We start from the raw sequence: 21318 nt of genomic DNA, 5'->3' as shown, positions 1-21318 counted from the left end.
CTGTGAACAAAGAGGCCTTTATGTTCACAGAGGAGGATGCAGAGAGAATACGGGTTGTAACAGACTTGCATGAGTTGAGAGGTGATGTGCCTCTAGAGATATACCATAAACTGCTTAATTTGCAGAAAAGGGAGATTGACCATCACTTGCACTGTGTTTATTTGTCTAATTATCACAAAAATAAATATATACCTAGGGGTTTTAGAATCAAAAACATTCCCACAATTGGGAGATCGAATCCTGATTTTTGCAGGAAATGGTGCTCAATTTTAAACAAGTGTTCTTATGATCTTATTTTATTGGTTGTTGAAGAATCAAATAGATTATACAACTTGATTAAAATTGAAATCGATGATCTGAAACAGCAGAGTTATCAAGTGTTAATTAATGATACTAGTGAGAATTGGATAAAAAAATTGGAAATGCAAATTAATAAATACCGTAACAACCTGCTTTCCTTTAAAAACAACAAATTAACAACTGTTGAAACCGATTACCGTGAGATTAAGATTTATAGATGGCTTTACTGAAAGATGATACTGTAATGTCTGAGAAAAAGACAGGAGTTAGAGTGGACCACAGCTACTGACAAATAGGTATATAAATAATATAGGTGTAGCTAAGTGTGTAGCAGGGTGTCACACGGATATTACACACAAGTAATATGTGGCAACCTAGCACACACACAAGAAGCAGTTAATATGTGAAGAAAATAAGAAAACAAAAATAATGATAATAAGCATCTGCACAACACTATTGCTGATAAAATGCAGGAGTAGACTAAACAGCAGTGTGAATAGATACTTAAGCCTCTTTAGCATGAGTAGTTAATAAACACAAGCTCATTTTATGTTTGTGCACAAAACAGAAAAATAATGGAGGATGCTTGTTTAACATGAGTTCAGGAATAACTGCGTGAACTTAGGTATAAGTGCAAGTGTGTGAAGCAGAAATATAAGTGTGTAAATATGAGCAAAGATATATCCCCAAGTACCGGTACCTTGAATTCCTAATTTGCAGGATTGGCTATGAGAGGAACCGCAAGTAGGATAGACAGCGGTAAGCGGTTAGAAGCAGCCGGTCTCGGCAGGAGAGTGGCGTGTGACGTCACAGAGGCCGCAATTCCGGAAGCGAAGCAGGTCCCAGCTCTGCTTTGGAAGTAACAGGAACAGAGCTCAGTGAGCGGTTGCTGCAGGAATTACAGGAAAGGTGTGCAGCTCAGGACTGGTCCCAGTAGAGAAACAATACCAAGCAATGAATGAGTGTGAATTGCAGGTATTTATGGTAGTTCCAAGCAGTTAAAGGGGCAGAGCTAATATAGGAAGGAGTATGCATGACAGAACACCCCCCTCCAGGAGCAGCTCCGATGCTCAAAGTCTTGGACGTTCAGGGTGTCTTTGATGGAATCTGGAAATTAATCTGGGAGCTGAGATGTTGGTGGATGGCTCCCAGGAGTTGTGTTCACTAGAGTATCCCTTCCATTTGATGAGATATTGAAGATCACCCCTGAAACGTCTAGCATCCAGAATATCCTCAACTTCATATTCCATGTTGGGGTCTATGGAAACAGGGGGTAAAGTGGTATCTGTAGGTAGGGTACGTAGGGTCCGGTAAGGTTTGAGCAATGTAACATGAAAGGTGGGATGAATCCTGAGTGTAGTAGGTAACGTAAGACGAACAGCGTTGCAGTTGATGATCCGCTGGATAGGGAATGGTCCGATGAAGAGTGGTGAAAGCTTCCTGGAAGGAGTTGACAAGCGTAGATTTTTTGTGGACAGCCATACAAGATGTCCTGGTTTGTATGTAGGTGGTGGAGTGCGGCGTCGGTCGTAATATTTTTTTTGTATGATCTTTGCATCATCTATTGCTTGTTTAACAGAAACGAAATTTGAAGTGATGGTGGAAGCTAAGTCTGAAATATGGGAATGATCTGATACCAGTTCAGGCAACCATTGGAAAGAAGGATGGAACCCATAATTGACATAGAAGGGTGTCTGTTTAGTCGTAGAATGTAGAGTATTATTAAAGACGAATTCAGCGAAATGTAGTACTTGGGACCAGGAATGTTGATTCGTATGACAATAGGTCCTTAGGAACTGTTCTACCCATTGGTTACAACGTTCTGTCTGTCCATTCGTCTGTGGATGGTAGGATGATGAAAGGGACTTATCAATGGAAAATTGTTTGCAGAAGGCAGACCACAGGGCGCTGGTGAATTGGGACCCTCGATCGGTCAGGATTTTCTTAGGCAGGCCATGTAGCCTGATGACATTTTTTAGAAGTAGTTGTATGGTTTCAGCTGCAGTGGGGAGCTTGTGGTAAGGTATAAGATGAATCATTTTACTGAACAAATCCACTACAACTAATATAGTGGTGTTATTTCCAGAAATGGGTAAATCCACAATGTAATCTAATGCAATTTCTTGCCAAGGTCTATCAGGTGTAGGAATTGACAGAAGAAGTCCATAAGGTGGTCTTTTGTTTCTTTTGGATATGGTACAAGTGGGGCAGGAGTTAATGAACTGTGTCACATCAGTTAATAATGTTGGCCACCAGTAAGATCGCTGTACTAATTCCTTAGTTTTGGTTACTCCACAATGTCCCCCTAGAGATGAGTCGTGAGCGGATTTGAGTAATTGTTCACGTAGAGAAGGTGGAAGATATAGTTTGTTCCCATAACAATAAAGTCCTTGGTTGTTAATTGTTAGAAGATGTTCAGGTTTGGAGCAATCCTTCATTTGTTCAGATTTTAACAGAGGTCCAGAATCAACCATGAATAGAAGAAAGTTTTCCTCGGGAATGACATGTTGGGTTGTGGTATTGTCCAGAGGTGGTTGTGGAAGTCGAGATAGGGCATCTGCCTTCCCATTTTTCCTGGCAGGTCTGTAGGTAATGAGGAAATTGAAGCGTGAAAAGAATAAATTCCAGCGAACTTGGCGAGCCGAAAGCGTTCTTGTGGATTTTAGGAATTGTAAGTTTCGATGATCAGTATAAACTATGGTTGGTGTTGTAACACCTTCCAGTAGGTGTCTCCATTGCTCGAATGCAGCCTTAATAGCCAGGAGTTCCTTTTCGCCAATTGGATAATTTCTTTCTGCTGTTGTTAGAGTACGAGAATAGTAAGCTACAGGATGTAATGGTTGTTGCAATGATTGTCGTTGTGAAAGGATGGCACCAAGTGCAAAATCAGAAGCGTCTACTTCAAGTGTGTAAGGAAGTTCTGGGTTTGGGTAGCGCAAAATGGGAGCAGATGTAAATCGTGATTTCAGTAAATCAAAAGCATCTTGAGCGACAGTAGACCAGGAGAATTTTGTATTTTGCTTTGTGAGATCAATAAGAGGTTTAGAAAGAGAGGAGTAATTTTTAATAAATTTTCTGTAAAAATTGGCGAATCCAAGAAAACTTTGAACTTGTTTTCTGGAAGTAGGGACAGGCCAATTCACTACAGATTTTATTTTAGTATCATCCATACGTATACCCTTATCAGATATAATATATCCAAGGAATGGTATACTGCTGGCATGAAAGATGCATTTTTCTGCTTTTACGTATAAAGAGTTACTTCTGAGTCTAGTCAATACCTGGCGGACATGGATTTTGTGGTCTGCTAGAGATTTGGAGTATATTAAAATGTCGTCGAGGTAAATGACTACGTAGGTATCCAGGACATCCTTGAAAATGTCATTTATGAGATGTTGGAAGGTGGCAGGAGCGTTACAGAGACCGAATGGCATGACTACATACTCGTATAACCCATAACGGGTACGAAATGCAGTCAGCCATTCGTCTCCTGCCCTCATCCTGATCAAGTTGTAGGCTCCCCTGAGGTCTAACTTGGTGAAGATTTTGGAACCTTCTAGACGCTCAATTAATTCACTGATAAGGGGTAAGGGGTAGCGGTTTTTTATAGTAACCTTGTTTAACTGCCTGTAATCGACAATAGGTCTTAAGGAGGCATCTTTGTTTTTAACAAAGAAAATCCCTGCTGCTGCAGGAGAGGTTGAAGGTCTTATAAAACCTTTTTTAAGATTTTCTTCGATGTAGGATCTAAGGTGTAAGAGTTCTGGTTTAGACAGAGGGAAAATGTGCCCACAAGGAATAGCCGCCCCTGGAAGGAGATCGATTGGGCAGTCATACGGCCTGTGTGGTGGAAGATTTTCTGATTGTTTCTTACTGAACACATCGGAAAAATCTTCATAATCAGGGGGCACCTTTGGTTCTACACCTTCGGGTGATGGTTGAAGTAGCAATTGAGGGTAACAAGTGGTCTTGCAGTAATCTGAAGTAAACTGTAAAGAGAGGGATGACCAAGTGATGGTAGGATCATGTTGCCTGAGCCATTGTAGCCCTAGAATTAAGGGGAAGTCTGGTGAAGTAATGACATCGAATTTTATATATTCCCTATGGTGACACTCTGTTGACATTAAAATAGGAATTGTCTCAAACAGAACAGGTCCTGTGGACAAGACCTCACCATCTATTCCTCTCAAATGAACAGGAGACAGTTTCTTGTGCAAGGGAATTTTATTAGTTTCACAAAAACTTTTATCAATGTAAGAGAGGGAGGCTCCGGAGTCAATAATCCCTGAGATGGTCACCCGTGTTTGATCCCACTGTAAAACAAGAGTGGTTTTACAATACTGGTTACATTTGAGGACAGTCTTAATTGAATGATAGTGAGTCAACAGCTTACCCTTTCTTTGGCGGGTGAGGTTGGGGCACTCTCTTATCCCATGCTCTTCAGAGGCACAGTACATGCACAGGTTATGGGTGCGACGTCTTGTTTTTTCCTGGGAACTTAGGGGTCCCCTTAAGAAGGCGATATCCATAGGTTCTGGAGGGGGTTTTGAGTGTGTACTGGGTGGATTGTTTGTGAGCCTGGGCCTAGAGAATGAATCATGGCTAGACCGTTCGTGATGTCTTTCCCTAAGCCGTCTGTCAATGCATATACATAGGTCTATAAGTAGTTCCAGAGTGGGAGGTATTTGGGTACGAGATAACTCATCCTTAACTGCATCTGACAACCCTAACCGGAATTGGTTTCGGAGAGACAAGTTGTTCCATTGGGTGTCAGGAGCCCACCTCTTGAATTCCGCTATATATTCTTCTACATCTCTCTTTCTCTGCCTTAGGGACCTCATGGCATTTTCAGCTGTTTGCTGCTTAAAGGGGTCCTCATAAAGTTGTGATAAGGCAGAGAAGAAAGAGTCTAAGGAGTTAAGAATGTCATCATTGTGCTCCAGGAAACTATTTGCCCATGCCCTTGGCTCTGCCCTCAGGTAGGAGATGGTAGTCATAACTTTTACCCTATCGGTAGGATATGTATAGGGTTTGAGAGTAAAAAGTAAATAGCATGAATTTTTAAATTCCCTAAACATCTTCCTATCTCCTGAGAAAGGTTCAGGGGAACTAATATGGGGTTCTATGGGAGGAGGTTTTCTATCCACAACCTCCTTGATATAAGTTTTTAAATTATCATTTTCAAGTTTTAAAGCAGTAAGACCTTCAGTTAATATGTCTACTTTGTTACTTAGTGTTTGTATGTGTGTATTCACATCAGTTGGGTCCATTTTGTTTTAGGCTTGGTATTTCTGTAATGTCTGAGAAAAAGACAGGAGTTAGAGTGGACCACAGCTACTGACAAATAGGTATATAAATAATATAGGTGTAGCTAAGTGTGTAGCAGGGTGTCACACGGATATTACACACAAGTAATATGTGGCAACCTAGCACACACACAAGAAGCAGTTAATATGTGAAGAAAATAAGAAAACAAAAATAATGATAATAAGCATCTGCACAACACTATTGCTGATAAAATGCAGGAGTAGACTAAACAGCAGTGTGAATAGATACTTAAGCCTCTTTAGCATGAGTAGTTAATAAACACAAGCTCATTTTATGTTTGTGCACAAAACAGAAAAATAATGGAGGATGCTTGTTTAACATGAGTTCAGGAATAACTGCGTGAACTTAGGTATAAGTGCAAGTGTGTGAAGCAGAAATATAAGTGTGTAAATATGAGCAAAGATATATCCCCAAGTACCGGTACCTTGAATTCCTAATTTGCAGGATTGGCTATGAGAGGAACCGCAAGTAGGATAGACAGCGGTAAGCGGTTAGAAGCAGCCGGTCTCGGCAGGAGAGTGGCGTGTGACGTCACAGAGGCCGCAATTCCGGAAGCGAAGCAGGTCCCAGCTCTGCTTTGGAAGTAACAGGAACAGAGCTCAGTGAGCGGTTGCTGCAGGAATTACAGGAAAGGTGTGCAGCTCAGGACTGGTCCCAGTAGAGAAACAATACCAAGCAATGAATGAGTGTGAATTGCAGGTATTTATGGTAGTTCCAAGCAGTTAAAGGGGCAGAGCTAATATAGGAAGGAGTATGCATGACAGATACAAATTTCCAAATTAGACGCAGGAGACAGGTTAAGATTAAACGTAATGTGGATACTGTAGACAGCAGTGGGGTGGACTCCTCAGAAGGAGAGATTGGGGCATCAAGTGGTGTGAGTAATACCGAACTCCCTCTAGGGGGTATCACCACGAGGTCTTCCAACAAACCCCCTTTACCCCTGCCAAAAAGAAATGAGGTAGGAGAATTGTCAGAAGGGGAGGGTACAAGGAAAAAACAAACAAAAAAGAAATAGATATTACCTATAATCTGAGTGATCGCCCCTTGAGTAACAGTGAAAGGAGCTTGCTGAACAAAGGTCTGTCCTTTGTCCCAACTCCCATGATTGATAAGTTTCAATTGAATATTGATATGTATAAATTGCAAAGGCAATTAAAGATCAGGGATTTCTTTAAAGACAAGGAACAGACCATGTCCAGTAAGTTTAAAGCACCAAGCAACTTTGATCCAGTTAACCATAATCCTTCCATTCGTAGCTTCACAAGAATGGTTACTAACTCTTTTGAACGAACAGTAGACTTTAGGGGTTATCCATCAAATCTTACCAAAGATGAAAAAATAGCATTGATAACAACATTATCATACATGCAGCATATAAGGGTGGATCTATTGTAATCAAAATTACTCAGACTACCGCCAAGAGGCATATAGACAGTTATCAGATGCCAACACTTATCTAAAATTGAGAGGAAACCCCATGCATACCTTCAAGAAATCTCTAGACCATATTTTGAAATGTGGGGTGGAGGCAGGTATGATAACGGAAAATGAGTGTGATTTTATGAGTATCTCGTTTCCAATAATACCTGTGCTATACCTGCTCCCCAAAATACATAAAACTTTAATCAATCCTCCTGGCAGACCTATTGTGTCTGCCAGGGATTCATTATGTTCGAAGGTGGCTGAGTTCATTGATCATCACCTTCAACCAGTTGTAAAATAATCTTTATCTTTTATACTGGACTCTCCATCACTAATCAAAAAACTGCTTGATGTAGATTGGTTGGAGTAGGATGACTTGCTTGTTAACATGGATGTTGACAGCATGTACACCGTTATTCCCCATGTTGGGGGTGTACAGGCTGTCAAAACCATGTTGAGTCGTTTGTTGGCATATGCGTCACCCCCCATAGAGTTCCTGCTGGAATTATTAACTTTTTGTCTTGAAAAAAATTTCTTCAGATTTGAGAGAGAGTATTTTGTACAGATAGCAGCAACTGCTATGGGTTCCAGCATGGCTCCCGCATATGCCAACCTATATATGCTATGGTATGAGACCTTTATAATGAAGACTCTATCGATCCCTGATATTAAACTTTATAGTCGCTACATAGATGACGTGTTCCTCGTATGGAGGGACACTTCTGACTCTCTACGAAATTGGATTGAGGGTCTCAACAAATTGGAATCACTTATTCGATTCAAGTATGATGCTAGCATGGAATCCACACCATTCCTTGACCTAAGAATTTCAAAATACACAGTTGATGGGACAGTTAGAATTAGTACATCATTATATACAAAACCAACTGATAAAAATTCTCTCCTGTTGTCTACTAGCTTTCACCCCACACACCAAAAGAAAGGGGTTGTCAACTCCCAACTCATGCGAGTAGCTCGGAACAACACACTCATGGACACCAGTGTCCTCCAAGAGAATGCTATGAAAAACAAACTCCAGGAGAGAGGTTACAGATCAGTGGATATCAATAACTCCTCACTGAACTTTTCACAATACGATCAAAGGGCACTGCTCCATAAGACGAAGACTGAGAAGACCAATGCTAATGAGATTAATTTGATTACCACATTTATCCCCATGCATCAAATCCTGGAAAAATTGATAAGCAAGAAATGGGAGATTGTGAAATCTGATAAATCCCTCCCCTTCACTCTAACGAAGCCACCATGGATGGTATACAGGAAAGCGTCCAATTTGAAGGACATTTTGGTCCATAATGACCCAACAAGGTGCTATCAAAAAGGCACTTGGATGGATGCTAACAGGAAACCTGGTTGTTTTAAGTGCGGAGACTGCACTACATGCAATAGCATGCTTACTGGATCAACATTCGATCACCCACGTATAGGGAGGAAATATAAAATCTATCATAGATTGACCTGTACCAGCAGCTTCATGATATATATTTTGACATGCCCGTACTCATTGGTTTATATTGGAAAGACCTCCACCACGTTCCGAGAAAGGATGGCCAACCATCGCCACGCAATAAGAACAGCGATTGAAAAGAAAGAGTCCGACCAACCGGTTGCCAGACATTTCATGCAAGCAGGGCATACTGCAGCAAGCTTAAGAACTATGGTCATTGACCATGTACCACCATTGAGCAGAGGTGGGAACAGACAAACTAAGCTGTTGCAAATTGATGCATCTTGGATCTATCGTTTGGACACTGTCTCCCCTAGAGGATTGAATGTTCAACTTGACTATAACGTGTTTTTATAGCTGGATCTGGCTATGATTGGATGATCTAGGTCTTCTTCTGGTTATGTGATGTTATTTAGTCAAATTTTGGGACACTATCTTTCTCCTGACTGATTACTTTGTTGTGAGATAGTCAAAGGATGACAAATATGAACCCGCTATGAGTATGTTGTTAACAACCTGAGTTTCTACCATACTACAATGATAACGAAGAGGGAATTGATGCTACTTGTATTATAGGCATTTTTGCATGATGGCATTATAATGCATACTAAACACTTCCAGATAATAGGGGGATCTAATGCTTCTTGTGTTGACACTTTAGAATATAATTGACATCATTGATAAGTTACCTAATTGGATATATACATCTTGCACCATTATCAAACTATGTTAGTGGTATGCTTAGCCATTTTAATTTCACTGTTTTAATTGCACATTTTGTTTCACATTTTTAAGAGGTGTCTGCCTCTCTAACTAACATCCGTTGTTGCCAGCTTGTTGCAGTGTTGTGTTCTCACTAGATTAGGCCGATGCTGACGATGCACCCTGTCTGTCACAGGAGGTGAGGTTATGATAATTAGCCACATTGCTGTTTCTCCTCATTCCATGTTCGGCATTAGTGACGCAACAGAACCACATTGGTCTGACAAACCGGAAGTTAGGGGCACCCCATTGTTTAAACGAGGTGATAGGGGTGTTAGTAAGTTAGGATCGTTTGTTGGAGACTTGGAACATACCCATTGAGAAAGGTACCAGAAGGGTACCGAAACGTTTGGGTGTAATGACTAATTTATATCAAATAGTGTTTATATGAGTTGAATAGTTTGTTTTAATGTATTTATGTTGTTTTTGATGCAACTTTTATTTTATTCCTTTACATAAGGTCTTCAGTCTCGCTAAACTAATGCACGTTAAATTAGATTGCACTCAAGTTAACACATTTACTTTCAACTTGTAATACACATGTAAATTAACGCGCCTGTGATATTCTTACATCATGTGCAAACGTTAGGTCACCACTTTGTATCTAGCCTAAAATCAACTCTCAGATCTAATTGCCAAGTAAAGTTTATTATTATGTTTCCAGGTTAAATCTCCCATTCCTGAATAATTATAGAACCTTCCTCAGGTATCTGTTGCCCTTACAAGGACACTGAACCCAATATTTTTCTTTTGTGATTCAGATAGAGCATGCACTTAAGCAACTTTCTAATTTACTCCTATTATCAATTTTTCTTCATTCTCTTGCTATTTCTATTTGAAAAAGAAGGCATCTAAGCTAAGGAGCCAGCCAATTTTTGGTTCAGTACACTGGACAGCAGTTGTTTATTGGTGGGTGAATGTATCCACCAATCAGCAAAAACAACCCAGGCTGTTCACCAAAAATGGGCTGGCATCTAAGCTTACATTCTTGCATTTCAAATAAAGATACCAAGAGAATGGAAGTGGAGGGCCCTCTACTGGGCCTGTAACAAAATTAAGGGATAACTGAGTTGATGTCTGGAAGGTACTAGATGTTACATTGTTGCAATTGGAGGGGCGGGTGTTTCTGCTTACCTTTATAGGTCCTGACTGCAGGGAATCCAGCCCTCTTTTGTTCCTGGTTCCAGACTTCAAGGAAGAACTTTTCTGTGGAGATGGAGCGTGCCAAGAGAAAGTCTGTGCCTCCAAAGCGATACAAGTTGTGAAGGAGGTTCCAGGCATGAGGGGAGCTTCAAGAGAAAGTGGATCAGCTTCTGAGGATGTGGTACCCCCTTCCCCAGTTACAAAAACAAAGTCGGCCCCCAGGGTTCAGAGCAGGCCTACCACGAGGGGGGGCTGGGAAGCAGAGCCACTGCTGTGAGCTCTGGGTCCCAGGGCCTCCCTTCAAGCACTCAGCCCCCGCACCCTGATGCTCTGGGTGCTGCCTGGGTTCCGGTTCCTGATTCAGTTAATATGCCCGGGCCTTCATTGCTTAGGGTGGGGGTTTTTGGGGCTGATGTACACACGCTGCCCAGGGTTTCCTTACAGCTGCCGGATTCTCCCCCCCCCCCCTTTACCCACACCTTATGGACGCTATTTCACTTACTGATCCCCCTCCTGGGGATGGAGCGCAATCGGGCCATGGGCCAAGGCCTCGGGTGAAAGGGCCTGAAGCTGCTGGCCTGCCTGGCAGCAGCTTCAGGCCCTATCACCCGAGGCCTTGGCCTCGGTTCTGGCAATGGTGCAGGCCTTGGTGGGGAACTTTCCCCCTGGTGGTCCGGTCATTGGCCCTGGGGAGCAGGCCGAGCGGCAGGGCGCCCACGTGGTCCGGGCTCTCAATGTCCCTGGGCTTGCATCGGGCCGTAGCCCCGCCCCTTCCGGCGCCGCGTCACACAAATCCTCCCTGAGTGACGTCTCAGACAGGAAGGAGCGCGGGCGAGGCAGAGTGCGCATTGAGCACAACAGGAGCAGGTCGCCGCACGGAGGAAGCCCTAGTGAGTTGGGGAGGCTCCGTGTGGATGGGAGGGCACCTGGGGTGGCTGGGGTGCATGCGAGAGAGCGGTCTGTTGGTATGTCTGGCAAGGCAATGGGGAAAACGCCTGGAGGCAGGAGAGCTACTTTGTTGCGACTGAGGGGTAGAGGGGTCGTGCTACTCAGGCCAGATCGTGCTCTGGGGTCCACAGGGGGATAACTGTGGCTAGGCAAGGTGCCATACATGAGGATACCGAATATCTTGATGTGGCAGGTACTGCCTCAGGGGGAATCTTTTCCAGGGACATTAATAGGCAGGTAACGCCAGGTATGATTCGTGGGGCTGGCAATGAAAGTGTGAATGTTTCCCAGGGTCAGATTTCCAGTGGGACTGAGGAGATTATAAGGAGGGCAGTTTCAGCTGCGCTGGGGGTATGTCTGTCTGGGGAGCAGGTGGGGAACCCCCCAGGGGTTCAATCATCCACACGGAGTAGTCCCCAAAATGTTTTGTTTCAAACAGGGTTTTTCCATGGATACAGCTGTTCCCGCTATGGCTTCTACATCCCGGCAAGGAGTAATGCCAATTGCAGCTTCGTCGCCAGCTACCGCAGAGGACGCTACCGCAGAGGACAGATACCAGCAGTCGCCGGCAGGAGCTGCACCGCCACTGGCCCCCAGCGGTGAGTTTCTCTTACACACATCTGCACATGTAGGGCTGGGTTCATCCTCTAGTGGGTCAGGATCTGAGAGTGAGGGTGACTTAGGCTTAGTTGGAAAAGGGCAGAAGGAAATGTTTAAGATGATAAAGAAGCTGGTTGCTGTGCAGGTGAAAGGGAAGGTTCCTAGAGCAGAGAGTAGTCATGTAGTTCCATTAGCACAGGAATCTAGCATAGGGTTCCCGGCCATGGGGGCATCCCCTGTGTCACGGAAAGTGGCGTCTCACGGCGACACTTACCCGTGCTTGGTGCACTCCTTATATGGACACCTAAAATCTAAGGTGGTCAAAAAGATTCAGGATGGACACTACGTCAACATCTTTGATCTATCCCCAGAGGCGTGTAGGGCTAGGGAACGCGCGGCGGATGGCACAGGGCCAAAAAAGGTCCAAAGGCCAGAGACATTCGAGGAGTGGCATAAATGCTTTAGGGTGCTAGCCACGTGTTATGTAGATAAGTGGCCCTCTCAGGGTCATAATCTATTTAAATACGAGGATACCATTGACGATATCTGCACTAGGTTCAAGGAAGGTGCGTGGCGGGAGTACGACATGGCCTTCCGCAGGAAGATAGTGGGTAACCCCCTCCTGCACTTTGGAACCAAGGATATTGATCTGTGGTCCCAATTAGGGCTTGAAGGGGGTGCAGGCAGCACCCCTGGGCCACGGCTAGGGGCCAGCAGAGTGGCGCAGAGGCCAAAGCGGCGGGGCAGGGAATGCTGGAAATTCCAGGATAAACAGTGTGACAGAGGGGCTAGTTGTTCCTTTCGTCACATCTGCAAATTCTGTAGTGGACCACATTCAGGGGCAGATTGCATCAAGAGGAAGGATGCCAGCACAGACAAGTCAGCATCCAGGGGCGGTCCTGGGTACAAGGGCCCCAACCCCACTTAGGTTACCAGCCATGGAGCCTTGGCTGGCACGTTACCCTAAACAGGAGGCAGCTCAGCTGCTCAGGTCTGGGTTACGGGAGGGGTTCAGGATTCCGGTGGGGGGAGACGTGGTGGGTTCTGTGGTACACAGGAACCTTAAGTCAGCATATGAATTCCCTGAGGTAGTGCGGGAAAAATTGAGTAAGGAGCTGGCTTTGGGCAGGGTGGATGGCCCCTTTGTGGCCAGGCCGCTGCCCGATTTAGTAGTATCCCCATTGGGGGTAGTACCCAAAAAGGACACAGGCAAGTTTTGGCTTAAACATCACTTGTAATTTCCAAAAGGTGGGTCGGTGAATGATGCCATCGACCCGGACATGAGCACGGTACACTACCAGTCCTTTGACGATGCTCTTGGTATCATCCGGGGCAAAGGAGCAGGGGCGCTAATGGCAAAACTGGACATAGAGTCAGCTTTTCGTTTGCTGCCCCTGCACCCATCGGCATTTCGGCTAATGGGCATGAAGGCTGATGGGGCTTTCTATGTTGACAAATGTCTTCCCATGGGGTGCTCGCTATCATGTGCTTTGTTCGAATGTTTTAGTTCCTTTCTACATTGGGTGGTGCAGAGGGCATCTGGGGGTGGGGCCGTGGCCCACTACCTGGATGACTTCCTGTTGGTAGGTAGGGCAGATTCAGATGAATGCAAGACATGATGGGTAGATTCGGGGGGCCTTTGGCAGAGGATAAGACACAGGGTCCCTGTTCTTGCCTTACTTTTCTTGGTATCGAAATAGATACTGAGGTGGCGGTTTGTAGATTGCCACTGGACAAAGTCGACCGCCTGTTGCAGGTGGTTTTGTCCGTACGTAGTGCTAAGACCATTTCCCTTAAGGAGCTTCAGTCCTTGCTGGGACTCCTGAACTTCGCAGGAAGGGCTATTCCTATGGAAAGGGTATTCAACAGGAGGCTGGAGGGTCAACTGCAGGGCCCGAGGGGGAAGGCTTCCAGGGTTGAGGTGTCAGCAGAGATGAAGGAGGATCTCTGGGTATGGGAGGAATTTCTAAAGAAATTCAACGGCGTATGCATTTGGCGGGAGGGCCCCATGACTAATCAATCGCTTCATCTATTCACTGAAGCGGCGGGTGGTTTTGGTTATGGGGCTTACTTCAATGGCGAGTGGAGCGCGGCTCCATGGCCAAGGGATTGGGTTCTGGCTGGTTTAACCAGGAATCTAACATTGCTGGAGCTTTTCCCAATCATTGTGGCGGTCGAGCTCTGGGGGCTGAGACTGGCCAATCGGGCGGTGTTTTTTTAGTGCGACAACATGAGTGTTGTCTATGCCATCAACCGGCTTTCCGCATCATCTCCCAGGGTGGTTACGTACCTACGTCACCTGGTGTTGCGTTGCTTGCAGTGGAATGTGCGTTTCACGGCTCGGCACGTGCCGGGGGTTAGAAACGTCATAGCGGATGGTCTGTCCAGATTTCAATGGGATCAGTTTAGGAGGGTGGTGCCAGGGGCCGCAAGAAAATGGTCTAAATTGCCCTCCTTTTCTTTGGCAGATGGCGGGGGCTGGGAAAGTGTCCTCCCCCTAGTAAAGGCATCCTTGGCTCCCAAGACTTGGTGTGCTTATGAGAAACACTAGAGATCGAGGGGGTCGCCTTACTGGGCTGGTCGTATGTGCCCTAGCTGGCGGTCGGTCAGGGCCCAGAGAGCGGGCAGGGAGAGAGATGAGTGATGTCATGGGATGGGGGAGGTGACACTCACTAGGTGCCGACCTAGGGGTTACTCCCCCCTACGAATCTTAGGCAAATACCTCTTTCAGCTTACAGCTCTCTCTCTCTCTGTCAATTGGGTGTGGCAATCGTGCCACGCTGCACACACCGTGTAGGGCCCTGGCCGTCTGTTAGTAGGGGTTAATTTAGCTAGCTTATTGCTGCCACCAGCAAAGAACTGTTACAGTTCTCCTATTGAAGTATTTTGTTGCCTAGTTGGCATATTTACATAGGCCTAGTTTTAAAGGCTTATGTGATAATAAATGTGACCGTGACCGGTCTTTTGCCCATTTAACCTGTTGTCAAGTGTCTTATTTCATCTAATCTATTGTTATGTATGGTATTTCAGTTAAATTAAGTTGGGTACAGGCAAGACGTAATAGGAGGTTTATCCCTTATGGAAGTTGAAGGCCCTCTACTGGGCCTGTAACAAAATTAAGGGATAACTGAGTTGAAGTCTGGAAGGTAGTAGATGTTACATTGTTGCAAGGGGAGGGGTGGGTGTTTCTGCTTACCTTTATAGGTCCTGACTGCAGGGAATCCAGCCCTCTTTTGTTCCTGGTTCCAGACTTCAAGGAAGAACTTTTCCCGCCCATCCGACCCTGGACGAAGATGTGGCGGCCTAGGGAAATGTCTAGGGCTCACCCTGGCTTGGGTAGGTTTAATTGAACTAGCCCATTAAGTCCAGGGGGTAATTTAGTCTTCCACTCTCTTGGAGCATGTTTTTACGACTCGTACCGAGGGGGTCGCCTTACTGGGCTGGTCGTATGTGCCCTAGCTGGCGGTCGGTCAGGGCCCAGAGAGCGGGCAGGGAGAGAGATGAGTGGTGTCATGGGATGGGGGAGGTGACACTCACTAGGTGCCGACCTAGGGGTTACTCCCCCCTACGAATCTTAGGCAAATACCTCTTTCAGCTTACAGCTCTCTCTCTCTGTCAATTGGGTGTGGCAATCGTGCCACGCTGCACACACCGTGTAGGGCCCTGGCCGTCTGTTAGTAGGGGTTAATTTAGCTAGTTTATTGCCGCCACCAGCGAAGAACTGTTACAGTTCTCCTATTGAAGTATTTTGTTGCCTAGTTAGCATATTTACATAGGCCTAGTTTTAAAGGCTTATGTGATAATAAATGTGACTGTGACCGGTCTTTTGCCCATTTAACCTGTTGTCAAGTGTCTTATTTCATCTAATCTATTGTTATGTATGGTATTTCAGTTAAATTAAGTTGGGTACAGGCAAGACGTAATAGGAGGTTTATCCCTTATGAAGAAAATGTGATAATAGGAGTAAATTAGAAAGTTGCTTAAAATTGCATACTCTATCTGAATCACAAAAGAAAAAAAATTGGGTCAGTGTCCCTTTAAAACTAACATCTCTTATCATATAATTTACTTATTCCGCTGTCTTCCCAACACCATGCTCACTTTAACATTCAGTTCAGGCCTGATTAGTATAATATAACATTTAGGTATAAAGATACAGAAGAGAAGTCCAGCACCAGATGCCAGGATAGCGAATACCTCTACAGCCACCATATATTTGCCTTTGGTGCTGAGGTAGGCTGGGATGAAGGTTACCCAAACACTGCAGAACACCAGCATACTGAAAGTGATATTCTGAGCTTCATTGTAAGTGTCCGGCAGTTTTCTGGCTAAAAAGGCAACAACAAAGCTTAGAAAAGCCAACAATCCTATATAGCCGATCCCAAAGTAGAAAGCTACCACAGATCCTTCATTGCACTGTAATATTATCTTGGTAACCTCTACTTCAGTATTATATTCCTGGAATGGTGGAAAATAAATCAGCCACACAGCAGATATCAGAACTTCCCCACATGAGCACATAAGTACCAGATATATAGACACATTTTTACCCAGGAAATGCCTCATATTTCTGCCTGGTTTTGTAGCATTAAAAGCCAAAACAACAATAACTGATTTTGCCAACACAGAGGAAATGGCAGCAGTGAAAACATTTCCAAAAGTGACTTGCCGAAGCAGACAGGACATTTTTGTAGGTTTTCCAATGAATAAGAAGGGGCAATAGAAGGACAGAATGAGGGTAATGAGGAGTATGAAGCTGAGGTTCTGGTTATTGGCTTTTATAATTGGACTATCCTTGTGTTTAATAAATATCCCAATCACGAAAACAGTAACAGCTGACAGAGAAGCAGCTAGCACCACAAGAACTAAACCCAACCGGTCATGATATGAGAGGAACTCTATCTGCCGTGGGACACACTCATCTCTTCTGGGATTAGACCACTGATCCTGTGAGCATCTCATGCAGTTGTCCATATCTAAAGAAAAAACATATTAAATAAATGTAAGATTAATACACAGCAAGTGAATTCTAACATACAGATGTATCATGCAAAGCTAGTATGTGAGATGCTGTTATAGTTGTTTTGTAAAACACTTTATCAGAATATACAGACACTGGAATAAACCTCTGCTTTGTCTACCAATCCCCTAACCCTACCTTCCCTTTGTGTGACCACTACCATTTAACCCACAGTCTAACTCTACCACTCATTGTCCCATTACCCTCTGCTTCTTCTCATATATGAAGGAACATCCCAGCTTTAGACCCTCTTTCAATCCTGCTAACCCTTACTGCTGCTCATTACATCTATTATTTGTCTTCTACCCTGGGACACAGCTACACATGACACTCTACTCCACTCCAAATCAATCTCCTGCCCCCCCCCCCCCCCCCGGGCCACTTGGATTAAAGCAGCTATTGATCAGTCCATCCAAGTTATACTTCTAAAATTGACCATGAAGGAGAATCACTGATAACAAATACAAGAGCTTCTCATGAAGGTTGATCTGCAGAAGCGAAGCAATTTTATTGACCTCACAAATGTAATCAGAGACCCATGCGGTCAGGGAGACACCAATCTAACTAAAATGGTGGAGAGATGGGATGATCTCCAGCAGTATACAACATCACAAACCGAAGCAAATATCCCCTACCACACAATGATGCAGAACTGAGCCTCATTTCAACTAAATGGGAACAGGGGATTCATTAAAACAAAGCTGGAGAAGATGCCGCTGCACAGCAGAAAAACCCTTACATTGAATCCTTCCTTCCTAAACTCTAGATGGTGCGGCCGGCCTCCTGACATACAGTAATACTACTATAAAAGCAAGGAACGTAGATAGCCAGACCCGAGCTGCACAGTGTGAATGCGGAGGCTCCCGACAACCCACTGAAAGCTATGAGCTCAACAAACTATGAGACATGAGACATATGCTGTTTGGGAATATTTATTTGTGGCAATACCCATCTGTGCAGAGGTGGTCCCTATCCCAGAATTTATCCCAGACATATGGGCCACAAGCAATGAACCAATTCACCACAACTGGAGTGGGATGAGCAGAAATTAACACTGGATCCCCTCAGTTACATGGTTAAAGGGACACTGAACCCAATTTTTTTCTTTCGTGATTGAGATAGAGCATGACATTTTAAGCAACTTTCTAATTTACTCCTATTATCAAATTTTCTTTATTCTCTTGGTATTTTTATTTAAAATGCAAGAATGTAGATGCCGGCCCATTTTTGGTGAACAACCTTGGTTGTCCGTGCTGATTGGTGGTAAAATTCCTCCACCAGTAAAAAAGTGCTGTCCAGAGTTCTGAACCAAGAAAAAAAGCTTAGATGCCTTCTTTTTCAAATAAAGATAGCAAGAGAACAGAAAAAATGTTAATAGAAGTAAATTAGAAAGTTGTTTAAAATTGCATGCTCTATCTGAATCACGAAAAAAAAAATTGGGTTCAGTGTCCCTTTAAGCTAGTGTACTTTGGGTTGGTAATGTTGTGATGTTTTGTTCTAGTCTCTGTTATTATTTCTGGATACATATGCACGATTCTATTTATGTGAATATAGGTATGTAATCTTTTGTAATACACAGTATGGGAGTATTGTGTTGTATATTTGACAAGCTTCATGTTTATTTTATTGCTCTAAAGCACATCAGCAGATATCCCCTGAAGTTCTCCATATTGCTGCTCTGACATCATTTTAGATATTCATGCACCTTCATGGTACTTTAGATATATGCTGCTGAGATGATTTAACAGATACTATCTATAGCATCTTACAAGCAGTATGGTTACTTCATGTGGGATATGCAGCTCGCTATGTGCTAAAAGATGCCTATAAATCCTGCATAATTACATTATAGCCATGACCTCTCACTGATATTACTGGTTAATACGCTGTCAGCTTCATCCCCCCCCCCCCCCGGTTTTGCATTTGCTGAGATTGTTAGTTTTAAAGTGTCTACGCAAGAATGTTCTGGTTAGGGCCAAGCACATTCCTGGGAAGTGTAATCTGATTGCAGATGCTTTATCTCGATTGCAGTGCAATCATTTTCGGGAGCTGGCCCCCCAGGTGGATGCGGTGGGGAGACGGTGTCCGGATCAGCTGTGGAGGCTTGGGGAGGAGGACTTGCTGGATTGGTGAAGAGTTCTTTGGCTCCAGGTACTTGGGCCACCTATGTGACAGTGTGGGGGGACTGGGAGAATTGGTTGAAACAGGCTGGAGTTAGAGCAGGAGTTGACGATGTTACCGGCTGCATGTTGGAATGTTTGTGGCATTGGGGTGGTTTGGGTTTGTCAGCAGCTAGTATGGACAGGAGGTTGTCTGCATTAGCTTTCAGGTTTAGGTTGTTGGGTATGGGGGATGTGACCAAAGCTTTTTGGGTTTGTCAAGTCCTCAAGGGCCTGAAGAAGAAGGGTAAGAGTATTGATAATAGGAGGCCCATTTCATTTGCATTATTGGAAAGGATTTGGGGAATACTGCCTAGTATTTGTTTGCCCTCATTTGAAATAATTTTATTTTGCACGGCCTTCGTCCTAGCTTTTTTCGGGGCCTTCCACATATCTGAACTAGTTAGCCCAAGTAGGAGGGTGCCCGGGGGATTGCAGAGGGAGGATGTGTTGTGGGGGGAGCAACGGGTGGATATGTTATTGAGAAGAAGTAAAACTGACACATATGGGAAAGGGAAGAGTATAGTCTTATTCCCTAGTGGCAGGGTGGTCTGTACCTGTCGGATCTTGTCACAATATGCGGCCATACAGCCTGCACAGGGGGGGCCCATTGTTAATTCATTCTGATGGGTCCTTTTTGTCGCAATATCAGTTTCCGGCAGTTTTGAAAGGGGCTATTGGGAAGCTAGGGCTGCCCCCTTCTGAGTTTGGGTCCCATTCCTTCCGTATAGGTGCGGCAATGGAGGCCTCTATGCTGGGGTTGCGGGAGGATGTGGTAAAGTGTATTGGGAGATGGGGATCCACTCATTACAGGTCGTATGTGAGGCCTGAATTGTGGGTGCAGGGGATGGAGTGCTCCTGTTAACTGATATTCTGTGTGTTTTCTTTTATTCACAGGTGTGAGGAGCGTGTGGGTGATGGGGCACTCCTTTATTTACTGGGCCAGGGATGAGGTCAGGAAAAAAGTGGGCGGCCTGCAGTTGGGGTGTCCGGTTGCTCAGTGGGAGGTAAAATGGTTGGGGGTACGGGGTATGCGATGGGAGAGTTTGTTGCCATTGTTCGTGGATTACTGTAAACAATTTCCTCCCCCAGGGGTGTTGATTGTGCATTTGGGGGGTAATGATTTGGGTTTTCTGTCCCAGAGGGAGCTGGTTAGGAGAATCAAGAGGGATTTGGGGAGAATTATGGATCTTCATCCTACTTTGAGAATTATTTGGTCTCAGATTACGCCATGGTTGATTTGGATGGCGGCTTGGGACTATGATACGCTGGAGCGGTGTCGCAGAAAAATTAATATGTTAATAGGTTCTTTCATTAGAAGACTTGGGGGTGCAGTGGCTTACCATTCAGATTTTGAGGTGGAGGGTTCTGGGGAGTTTTATTTGAGGGAGGGGGTACATTTTAATCAATTTGGCCTGCAGCTGTTTTTATTTGACCTTAAGGAATCTTTGAGAGAAATGTTGGGGTTGGCGGGACTGGGCTGATTTGATCAGACCAGTCGGTGGCGGGGGTGCTAGTTCTCAGACAGCAAAGGAAAGGAATATGGCCAAGTGAATTGGGGGTTTGAACAAGTTGCCTCTCCATGGGGTGAGTGTGCAATTGGGTTCTTATAGGGGCAAGGGGTTCCCTATTAAAGTGGAAGTGAGGTTGGTAACGGACTCAGCGAGTACGTAGTTCAGTCCAGTTTGAGTAACGGCCATGTTGCTAATTAATAAGGGAACTAGCACCGTTGGGGATGTTTCAGTATGGTATTAAATGGGTTTAAGGTCTAAGTTATTTAAGAACATTGTGTTTATGTTCAGTTTAAAGGTTGTATTTATTAATAATTAAAGGTTTTATGGTTATTTAATAAAAGTGCTGCGGCCAATTTTGTACCAAGGTTATGTGTCCTGTGTCTTATTTCAGGTATGATAAGGGGGATTGTGGGTTTGTGATTGTTGAGGGCCGGAGCTTGACGACTTTAAAGGTCAAGATATTGGGGCTTATTATACATGTTACACACGCTCATGCACACTGTGCTCTACTTGTGTATGTAAAAGGCCAGAGATTGGGGCTAATTATATATGTTACACACACTCATGCACACTGTGCTCTACTTGTGTATGTAAAAGACTAGAGCTTGGGGCTAATTATACATGTTACGAACGCTCATGCACACTGTGTGC

General features: G+C 44.4%; 1 protein-coding gene across 1 annotated transcript in view; it reads right to left on the bottom strand.

The window, feature by feature from the left end:
* Window positions 1-16039: 16039 nt before the first annotated feature.
* LOC128656869 (vomeronasal type-2 receptor 26-like) overlaps window positions 16040-21318 on the bottom strand; it is a 51100-nt gene continuing 45821 nt past the window's right edge. Inside the window, exon 4 of the mRNA XM_053711034.1 lies at window positions 16040-16950. Within this exon, the coding sequence (XP_053567009.1) occupies window positions 16040-16950 (911 nt within the window). The remainder of the gene's footprint in view (window positions 16951-21318) is intronic.

This window comes from Bombina bombina, chromosome 4, assembly GCF_027579735.1.
Source record: "Bombina bombina isolate aBomBom1 chromosome 4, aBomBom1.pri, whole genome shotgun sequence".
Lineage (NCBI taxonomy): Eukaryota > Metazoa > Chordata > Amphibia > Anura > Bombinatoridae > Bombina > Bombina bombina.
Note: the sequence above shows the minus strand (reverse complement) of the source record. Positions and strands in the feature narration are given on the sequence as shown.